Source organism: Gavialis gangeticus, unplaced genomic scaffold (assembly GCF_001723915.1).
Source record: "Gavialis gangeticus isolate Ggan-Ray unplaced genomic scaffold, GavGan_comp1, whole genome shotgun sequence".
In the NCBI taxonomy this organism is placed as follows: Eukaryota; Metazoa; Chordata; order Crocodylia; family Gavialidae; genus Gavialis; species Gavialis gangeticus.
Window position 1 is genome coordinate 178,053,022 of NW_017728992.1, and position 9,879 is coordinate 178,062,900.

Below are 9,879 nucleotides of genomic sequence, written 5' to 3' on the forward strand. Positions count from 1 at the left end.
TCATACATTGCCAAAAGTACTTGAACAAGCTGAATCAATACATGTACGCTTACTGTGTGCTTGAGTAAAGATCTATCCAGCAAAAAATATGGGACCCAGGTGAATCTGAGAAGTTGATTTTCTTTTTTGGGAGTGGGGGGAGGAATTGTATATCCACAGAGCTTGGATAAGTAGAAAGGGACACTCTACAAATCCATATATGGAACCTCACATATAACAGAAAGAAGGCTAGTGTTGGTAGCTAACTGAACAGGGTGATACTTAAGTAGAGTGCTGAGGTACTATGCATGCAGTTACTGCTCTTTAACAAAATATTTCCTCCTACCCTTTAGCTAAAACTTCCATGCAATGTGCATTTCCAGAATCTGTACTGGATCAGCTATTGATCAGTTTGTATTCATGCACTGACTATGGGCATGAGACAAATATTCTACAGTATATCCTATGTTCTTATCTTAGCCAGTGATGCATACAAAGATGGATGATTTTCCATGCCCTTGCATCTGGTTGAGTGGAAACAGACTGTGCTACCATACATGAGTTTCAAGTTTGAAACTCAGACTTGATCCTGTGCTCCCAAGCCAGCAATGGCTGAGAGTATGCAGAGGCACTACATTGATCTGTGAACAGAGAACCACCTCGCAATTGAGAGCAACATGGGATGCTTTCCACATGCTGCTCTGCACAGACCTGAAGTTCAGCATGATATTTTGAGAAGTGTAGCTGAGGGTGGAGATGAAAAAGAAAAAGTCAGCCTTTGTACATCCTCCTATATACATCTGCTCCACATAAAAGGGCACCATGTCCTATGTTGACAAAAACAGCCAACTTCTAAGGGGAAGTGTTTTACTTGTGTCTCAAGCTCTGCCTTTGTGGTTGAACTGATCCACAGGCAGCATTAACTACAACAAGACGCTTTTGCACAAAGTGCCAACTCATATTACATACATTTTGACACTCGGTGTGGTCTTAATTGGTTTCTTAAATGGCTGCTACGGTTCTTCATTTAAAAGGCATATATGCCTATGAGCCAAGTTTCTTCTCCTTCTGTAAAGGATATGCAGGATGAGTTTATATGCTACTGCCCATATAAATGCATCTCTGGTTCATAAATGAACTATCTGTAAAACTATAATAGTCCTTCTGAAACCCATGGCAGCTAGAAGACAGGAAAAGGAGCACTAATTGCATCTGTGAGAGGATGTCAGAGATATAAAAATCAGGGAACTTCATAGTAGTTTTCACAGTTAAAATTCAACAGGGTTAAATTTAATGTTCTAAAAAGTTTTTATAATAGGTCTTTAGATAAGGAGAGCTTAGAGGCCTGGCTGACCTAAAAGGAGAGAATTAGAGAGAAAGATCTAATAGGCTCCCTGCACATGAATGAGCTCCAGGAAAAAACTGGGACTACACGCACTCCAAATAGACAGGATGCCAAATGTAGATGGTCCAGTAACCAACCTCATCCTCCATATCTATAGGGTCAAGTGCATATAGAGTGAACACAAAATAGTTCAGCTTAATGGAGCATTTCCTGGTACACTTTACAGTCAAAAAAAAAGGGAAGGTGGATTTTTTCATTTAAGTAGAACTGATTTTCAGCTTCAGGGGAAGTACTTTATTTTTCTCTCTTTCACCTTTCCTTTCTTACTTTTCTTTTTTTTTTTTTTTTAAAGTATCTTATTTATTTGATTAAGGGTCCCTACAAAAATAAATGATATTTTTTTGTTGTTGGAAAACTTTTAACTATCATTTTTCAGAGAGACATACTATGTAAATAAAAGCACATTTGCAGTACTTCTAAACTGAGGAAACTCTCCCCTAGCAAGTCATAAGTTAGATATAATAAGAATATGGTCACTCTGAAATTATCTCAAAGACAAATAACAGATTGCTCAATGTTTTATTGTGTGCCAAGAACTTTTACAGTTAACATTTTCACTTGAAAAAATGGATCACATACTTGTAAAATCATACCCAGCATTGACTTCATAAGGCATGTGGCTTTAGAGTGCTTTTTACAATTATTAATTCTATTAGTCAACTAGCAGGAGGGCTAACGCAATTGTCTTAGAAGACACACGGAAGACACAGAAGACATTTTGAGAGCTGATCTGTACATCTGTAAAACAAAACAAAAAAAGGTTTTCCTTCCTAAATTATGCATTTACAATATGGTTTTTACTTAAAAACATTATTATGCCTATTTATTATTCACATGCATCTCTCACTGGGCATTATATCAAGAATTCTGTACTTCAGTCAAGTGTGAGAAGTGCTACACAGACATACCCACACACATGAGAAAAATAGTGTTATCATACTAAATTGCCTCAGACATCAGCTGCATCAAAAAAAGATAAAATATATGTTGCAAACAAAGTGGGCATATTGTGCAGGAAAAAAAACACTCAAACTATTAACTTCTTTTAACATATATTCTGAATTGTGGAGAACTGGACAGCTTAACGGGACTGGGAATGGAATCCCAGCTGAGTTTCAAATCCAGGCATGTTGGCAGTAACTGAAAGCAATATGTTGGCTGTTGGGTGTCCTACATGAAATGAATTTGGTAGTATTAAATTAGTTGCTAGCGGGCAAGTGTCCACCACACAACAATGCCATCACAATAACAAGGTTGGTGGCAGTCCCAGCAAAGAGGCCAAGTGCTGAACAGACACAGAAACTGAACTACCTTTCAGTATTGGTGGTAGTGGTATTTCTAAACCAAAGGAAAGTTTTGTAAAGCCTTATCCAAAGCCCCCTGCAAGATTCTTATTGAACCCAACGGTCTGGGGACTCTGAGTGACTGGAAATGGGTTCATGGTTAATTAGGCTGCTGCAGAACACCTGGTCTGCCATAAATTCATTTCCAACCAACAGCCACCTGCATGCAACTAAATTAGTTCCCCTGCTAATCAGCCACTGTGTCCATTTGTCAAAAGGAAGCGTCAATCTACAGCATCAGAAGCTACACAGTCTAGCAAATTAAGCAGAGACTACAAGCAATGGATGTCAGGATTACAACACCTTCTGTTACACTGACTCCCTCTACAGCTTTAGGAATTTCTCTGTACCTCAGTAACCACAACTGTAAAATGGAAGCAATACTTACCTACTCCAAAGGAGTGCTGTGATGACTGATAAGTGAATATTTATGAAGACTACATATTACTATGTTTATCAAGCTATATGCAAAGGATTGCAGCCCCCCAGGGTCAGTTTATTTGGAAATGTGTCATGTGACAGGCATTTATAAGTATTTGGGATGCGTGGTCTACAGAACCCACTCTTGCAGCCAAAGTTTTGTGATGGCATGAAGATCTTCCCTGATCGTGCTTCTTTTAAAATACAGTCAATCTGCTAAATGTGGAAGAGTTAAAACAAAAAGGGGCCTTCTCGACCATTCCCAAATTCCAAGGTTGTCACTTAACATAGTGTGTATGACCATTGGGCTCAAAAACAGTGGTGGGGAATTAAGGGAAAGGGGGCAAAACACTATATAGTCTTTCAAGCCTACCAAAAAGTAGACACTGGAAGTATGAAGAAAAGCATTCCTATGTCCTGTAACTGTCTTGTGGAAAAACTGAAGACTTCAGCTTCCAGTTCTCCATGTACCTTCATCAGATATATTAACTAAATATTTTACTAATTCAACTTTAACTAATAGGAGAATATGCCACATACAAGTAATCTTTGACTGGCTACAAAGCCCCAAAACGAGATTCCTCTACAATCTACTGTTTGCCCTACCTTACTGCTGACTTCAGGCTAAGTAATATCTTTCAGTTTTCATCTTTTCAGACTCTTTCAGGGGAATGAGTTTCATAGACAACAATTTACTGCATCATCAGACAAAGTAGCATTTGATGAAGTAAGTTGTTGCCTATGAAAGCGCATGAGTCTTCGAATGAGTTAGTGCCTATGGTGCCACCCTGCCCTACTTTCTGCAATCTACTCAAAAGCTGGTTAGGCAAACACTTCACGAAACAGTGCAGATAAATGAGACTGCACAGTATTTAATAAAGGCAAATGTTTTTTTAAGATAAAATATTTATATGAAGTCTCTTTGCTTTGAATATTTTTTTATTTGCTTTTACCTCTGCCCCAAATGTTGTCTATGTGATTACTACCAAAGCAGGAAATGTAAGTATTGATGCTTGAGATAGTGGTTAATTACTTCTGATCACTAAGGCTCACAATGGATCATTTTGTTGCCAGTCATCATTTCATTAGAAGTAATAACTTGTCACCGTAGCATGTTGCAGTAAAATGGCAATTAACTCAGGAAAACCCTACAGTTTTAAGCCCACTTTGATGCATATGTTCTTTTTAACCCAGCAATAGATTTGAAAAGATGCATGACTTTTAATGCACAGGCAAACAGATAGCAGGTTTATTCACAGGCCTATGAATTTAGCTGTCCCAGGAAAGACAAGTCATCCAAAATGAAACAGAGAAATGCATTTACATTTAACAGACTGCACAGAATCTCTGTGTTAAGGGCTAGTGGAAATCATACTATTATATATGTTGTGCACTCACACCGAGCTAAAACATCGGTCGTATTGCCAGAACAATGCAGCAAAAAATCATTAAACTCTCAGTGTCTCAGCTTAATATATGTCTAATACTTACTTAGCTCACAGGAGTGTTGTGAGGCTTAATTAATTAGTGACTGTAAAGCACTTTGTGATCCTCTAATGAAAGGTGCTACATAGCATAAAGTATTATTAAAATCATTAGGACTACAGAAAAAGCCCTGTGGAATTTAAGGCTACACTGTCTGCTGGGGATAGGAGTGATCTTAATATTAAAAAGGAGACTGTCAGGCTAATTTTCATAATTTAAAAAAAAAAAAAGTTCCTTGTGTTATGATAACACCTTGGCAATAAATAAATCTTCTCTTCTTAATGACATACTATCATTCTGATTTGTTACTGCAGAGCTGAGTAAGACAGCAGGGCTTTTGACACAGATTTGGCTTTCTCTTTAAAAATTAAAAAAAAACAGAGCAAGACACATTTTGATGCCTTCCTATATTCGACCCCAAAAGGATCCTTGATCACTTGGTGCTCTAGTTTGCTCACTGTGGTGGCAGGGGGGGAAATATCACTGATATTTTATTTTTTTCCCCATATATTATTAGAATAATACATTTTTAATGTAAGTTGTATTATATATGTAGTGAAAGAAAAGGTATATTGCACATACAGTTATTAAAAAAAACACTAAACATGCTTTATCCAAAAAAAAAAGAGTGTTTTGTTAAAGGTCCCTGTGGCGGGTCAGTAGGAGGTGCTCCTGTGTTGAGCCACCCACCTCACTGCGCCCGACCACTTTCCAGGCTCCGAGTGCCTCCCTGGGGGCACCTCGTGTCCGGCTGACCCCCCTCCTGGAGCACGCTCGCTAGACCAGGGGTAACATAAGCTGCCACCACCCCAAGGGGGGACCCTCTTAAGCTCTGTGTCTTTGGGGAAACACAGGCCTAATAGTCCAACAGGTACTCGACCCCATACAAGCACTTGGGGTACTTCCCCAAGTCAGGGGCCAAAAAGGAAAGTCCCTCTTAGTCCATAGACCTAAGGGGCCTGTTAGGCATAATTTAGACCCACCCCTCAATAAGTCTCCTACACCGGTCACAAAGGAGAACTTTATTGATTACAGGGGTAGGGTGAAAACAGGGTACAAGATAGAGCAATATCATAGAAATCCCATAGAGCAAAACAGTCTGGCTGAGGTAGCCTTTTGATCACGCATCTGAGTTACTGCCAGCTAGATATCTAACCAGATCTCGAGTAGCTTATTCACAAGCATCATCCCAAGGCTGTTGGAGATTCCCGCTGAAGGCAGGCCGTTCCTAGCTCATGAGTTATGGGGGACAGAGCCAGTTTCAGATGGTAAAACTCCTCTCTAAGTGTGAGTCCCCCGCATGGCTGCTGCCCCCTCCTCCTCGGCAGTCTTAACTTATAAAGCCCGTGACCTCATTCACCTGGTCCAATGGAGACCAGCACCTACTGGCTGCCGGCCAACCAATTTGAAATACATCACTAGTTGCCGGGCAGACTCTAGCCCACCAGATAGATGCCTCTCACCCAGGTAGCTGATAACAGTCACGTAGGCAGAGGAAGCAGGTTTCCCTCCTCCCTCAGGAATGTAGCCAGCTCAGGTTACCTAAAGAGATAGGGTAAAGGTGTGTCTCCTCTGCTGGGCCCATCCTAACCAAATTGTCACAAAACAGAGATTCTGTGGAGAAACAAAGGTGGCTTCCTGCCACAGTCCCCATCCCACTTAATTATATAAAGCCTTTTTGCATAAAGAGATATCACTTTCCCTGCCTCTGCATGCCATAGTGCTCCAGTTGTAAAGAATAAGGTCTCTCAAGCTGGAAAAGATTTGTCTTATGAAAAGGTAAGAGTTTTTCCCATGAGCATTCCTTGCCTTCAGAATTCATTTTCGAACTACCCTTCACTGCAGCCCACCGTTAAAATTTGAAAGGTACCAAAGTAATGGTACAAAGAAGCCCCAAATTCAAAAGCCTTTACATTTTTTGAATGCAAAGCCAACCAATGTTTTAATACACTACATACTCAAATTTCTGCTGGCCCATACCCATGTCACCCCACTGACTTCAAGAAAACTGCACAGGGTATAACTCAGGCAAAATTCAGTCTCATACGGGGCAGATCCAGGCAAGGTGCAGTAGTGCAGTGGCACCCACTTTTGATTCTTGGTCCACCCATTGTTTAAAACCAAGTACCTGGCAGTCGCAGCAGCATTTTTACTGAGGCAGCAGTGAAGAAGCCAAGTGACTTCATGGCTCATTATAACCTACCTGATTTTTTCTAAACACTTCATTCCACAGGTGTTAAAAACCCTCTCTCCTTTTTAATGGGGTTGATGTTCTACTAAAGCTAACCTTTCTTCTGCAATTCTGCTATGTGTCAACTGCTTCTGGTAATGTAACTCCTGTTTCACAACCTTGCAGACAGTTATTAACTCTAGCTAAAAACCTTAAATCAGGTGTGGAAAACTTAACTCAGGTGAGCATCAACTCAGGTGTGGAAATAAATTTCGGTGACGCATTGGATGCACAGTCAAGATGTTAAAGGCAGCCAGATTTTGTTTTATGAATATTAATAAAGAAAGGCACATTCAATTCTCATAACTACAAGACTTATTAAACAAGATATTTTGATTATTTTTTGCCTAATTTGTTGTGGTTTTTATACAGAATACAGGAAATTAATGCACATCCTAATAAAGTTATATTGTTTTTGCTTCACTCTTAAACTAAGTAATATAACCCTGGGCCCCTAGCTTATTAGTAAAGCATCTAATTTCTTTTTAACAAGAGAAAAGTATATGTTGTTTATGTGATGAGGCTCCACACCATCTGCTCCTCCCCTCCCCCCCACTTTTCAAAATCCTAGATCCACCCACGGTCTCATAGCACAATAAGCAAAAGTTATTCCAGTACAAAGGTGATGATACAGGGTAAAGTTCCTGTCTTTCTGACTTCCTTAATATACTGTTTGCATTAACCCTTCTTTCAATGTTCTTGCTAAAATGTTTGGAGGGTATTTTTTAAATACCGGGTACTCTCTCTTCCATGTGTATGCCTAGTGAACGGCAGCATAACACTGTACTTCCTAACTAGTTCTGGTCTATTCACAGGAAAACTAGCTATACAAAATTAACCCCTGGACTTACCCCATTACTACTGAGAGAAAGATGGCTGGAGCTCCTCTTTCACACCTGGAACTCAAGGCCCTAAACCAAGTGAGAGCAAAATGGGTTTAATTACAAACAACCTCAGAACGACTTCCTCCCCACTGTAGCAAGTAACCTGTGACCAGTTCAAAGGAAGTACAACCAGGGAAGTCAGGACTCTAACAACTGATAGATGGCCCCTGAAATCAATATTTTAAAACTATTAAGGCCTAATCCTACAACATGTAAGTGGCTAATCTGTTGCTTTTAGTAAAATGGGATACCTCACAAGAAAGTAAGGATTTACAGGATGGAAGTTATTTTGTAAAAATGTATCTCTGTTATTCTCTGTGTTCTGTACATACCATTTAATTTGTGATTGCTTAAACAATATAAAAAATTCAAGAAAGCCAAAAAATGTATGGCTTATAAGGTATTAATGGCAGAAGAGCTACACAATGATGGATTTTTTCCCCCCATCTTCAGACTTGCCAATACAATCACTGAATATCTAACGAGTTGCTTCACAAAATGTTTTAAACTTCGTTTAAAAGTCATGTTTTCTGTCCTGTTCATTCCAGTTTAAATTACTCTTTCTCCTTTGATCATTCTTGATTCTTTAAAGGTACACTATTGGACATAATAAATCCTGTCAAAAGAGAAAGTGCCATCACCTTCAAACAACTGTCATCAAAGAAATCTCTTATTAATTCACCTCAAATTAATCCAAAACAATCTTTTCTATTAGCATATGCTTCAGAGCATGGGGAACATTAGTAGTCATGTGACCACTGAAATAAATCTAAGCTCTTCTAAATATAAGCTCTTCGTTAAGAGAAAATAAATGCTATTTAGCTCACTCGTTTCAGAGAGTGTAAGAGTGGCATTTCAAACGTATTTTGTTCAAGTCTTTGATTGAAACCACTCATTACATTTTAAACTTGCTCCCAATGTAATCTTTCAGGCAAAATTCCCACTGTATGAGTATGAAAAAAAAAAAGGATGAAAAAGATTTGACTACATAGGAAATACAGGAACAGACCTCATTACATCCCAGTTATAGTTACGATATCAAACCTATTACTTTTATCAAGGGGGCCTAATAACTCTACATGTGTTTTGTTTTTAACAATTAAAAATAATAAAAAATACAAGTACAATTAATAATAATAATTTATCTAAGATGGATAAGCCTTCGGCTGTACAGCTTTTGGATTAGCTTTGCCCTGTCTTCCAACCCAGAATCTCAAAGTGCTTTACAAATATCTATCAATTAAGCCTTATGTAACTTTGTGAGATAGGCAAAGTATGATTACCTCCATTTTACAGAGGAGTAAACTGAGATACAGAGAGGCTTGATAGAGGTCAGATACAGGGAAACTGCAGAACCCTGATTTCCCAAGTCATTCTGCTTTGAATTCATTCACCTGTTCATATTCCAGCATAGACAGCTTCCACCTGGTACTTGGCAATAGGCCAAGATCATGTAATTTAATAAGGTTCAAAAAGAGCACCTCATGGAAAAGTCTAAACACTTCAATTTATCATGACAGTTAAGGGACAAACTGGCATTTTATCTGTATGTAAATTAATCTCCAAATAGACTAAAAAGGCCACACTTTCAGAGAATATTGTAGCTCTGCTTCTCTGCTCTGAATGTATCTAAAGCCAGCTTTGTATATCAAAGGTAGTTTAATTTTTATGTATTGATGTTGCTTTGCATGCTCCCCAATCTGTTGTTATTTTACTGCACAGAGAATTCAAAATGATTGCTTATAGCAGTGAAATAACTGCCTTCCACCACTCTTAGCTCTCCAAGACAGGCTCAGACCTGAATTTGCTAGTTATTGAATTAATTTATTGAGCAAAGAGTAGGTAAATTAACATAGGATTTGCCCTACTGGATCATAGTTTCATAGTTTCTAGGGTCGGAAGGGACCTGAGCAGATCATCTAATCCAACCCCCTGCCATGGCAGGAAAGAGTACTGGGGTCAAACGACCCCAGCAAGGTGTTCATCTAACCTCCTCTTAAAAACCCCCAGGGTGGGAGCCAGCACCACTTCTCTTGGAAGTTGGTTCCAGACCCTAGCCGCCCTGACCGTGAAGTAGCGCCTCCTGATGTCTAACCTAAACCTACCCTCTGCCAGCTTGTGACCGTTATTCCT

General features: G+C 39.2%; 1 protein-coding gene across 5 annotated transcripts in view; it reads right to left on the bottom strand.

The window, feature by feature from the left end:
- TRPS1 (transcriptional repressor GATA binding 1) overlaps positions 1-9,879 on the bottom strand; it is a 340,381-nt gene that overhangs the window by 275,065 nt on the left and 55,437 nt on the right. For 2 of the 5 annotated variants that reach the window (XM_019528089.1, XM_019528085.1), the window contains exons 2-3: positions 7,714-7,773; positions 1,964-2,122 (exon numbers count right to left, since the gene is read on the bottom strand). The exons of 1 other annotated variant lie outside the window; for it this stretch is intronic. In XM_019528089.1, the coding sequence (XP_019383634.1) occupies positions 1,964-2,000 (37 nt within the window). In that variant the 5' untranslated portion in view covers positions 2,001-2,122; positions 7,714-7,773. The remainder of the gene's footprint in view (positions 1-1,963; positions 2,123-7,713; positions 7,774-9,879) is intronic. 2 more of the 5 variants (XM_019528086.1, XM_019528087.1) reach the window with 1 other exon arrangement.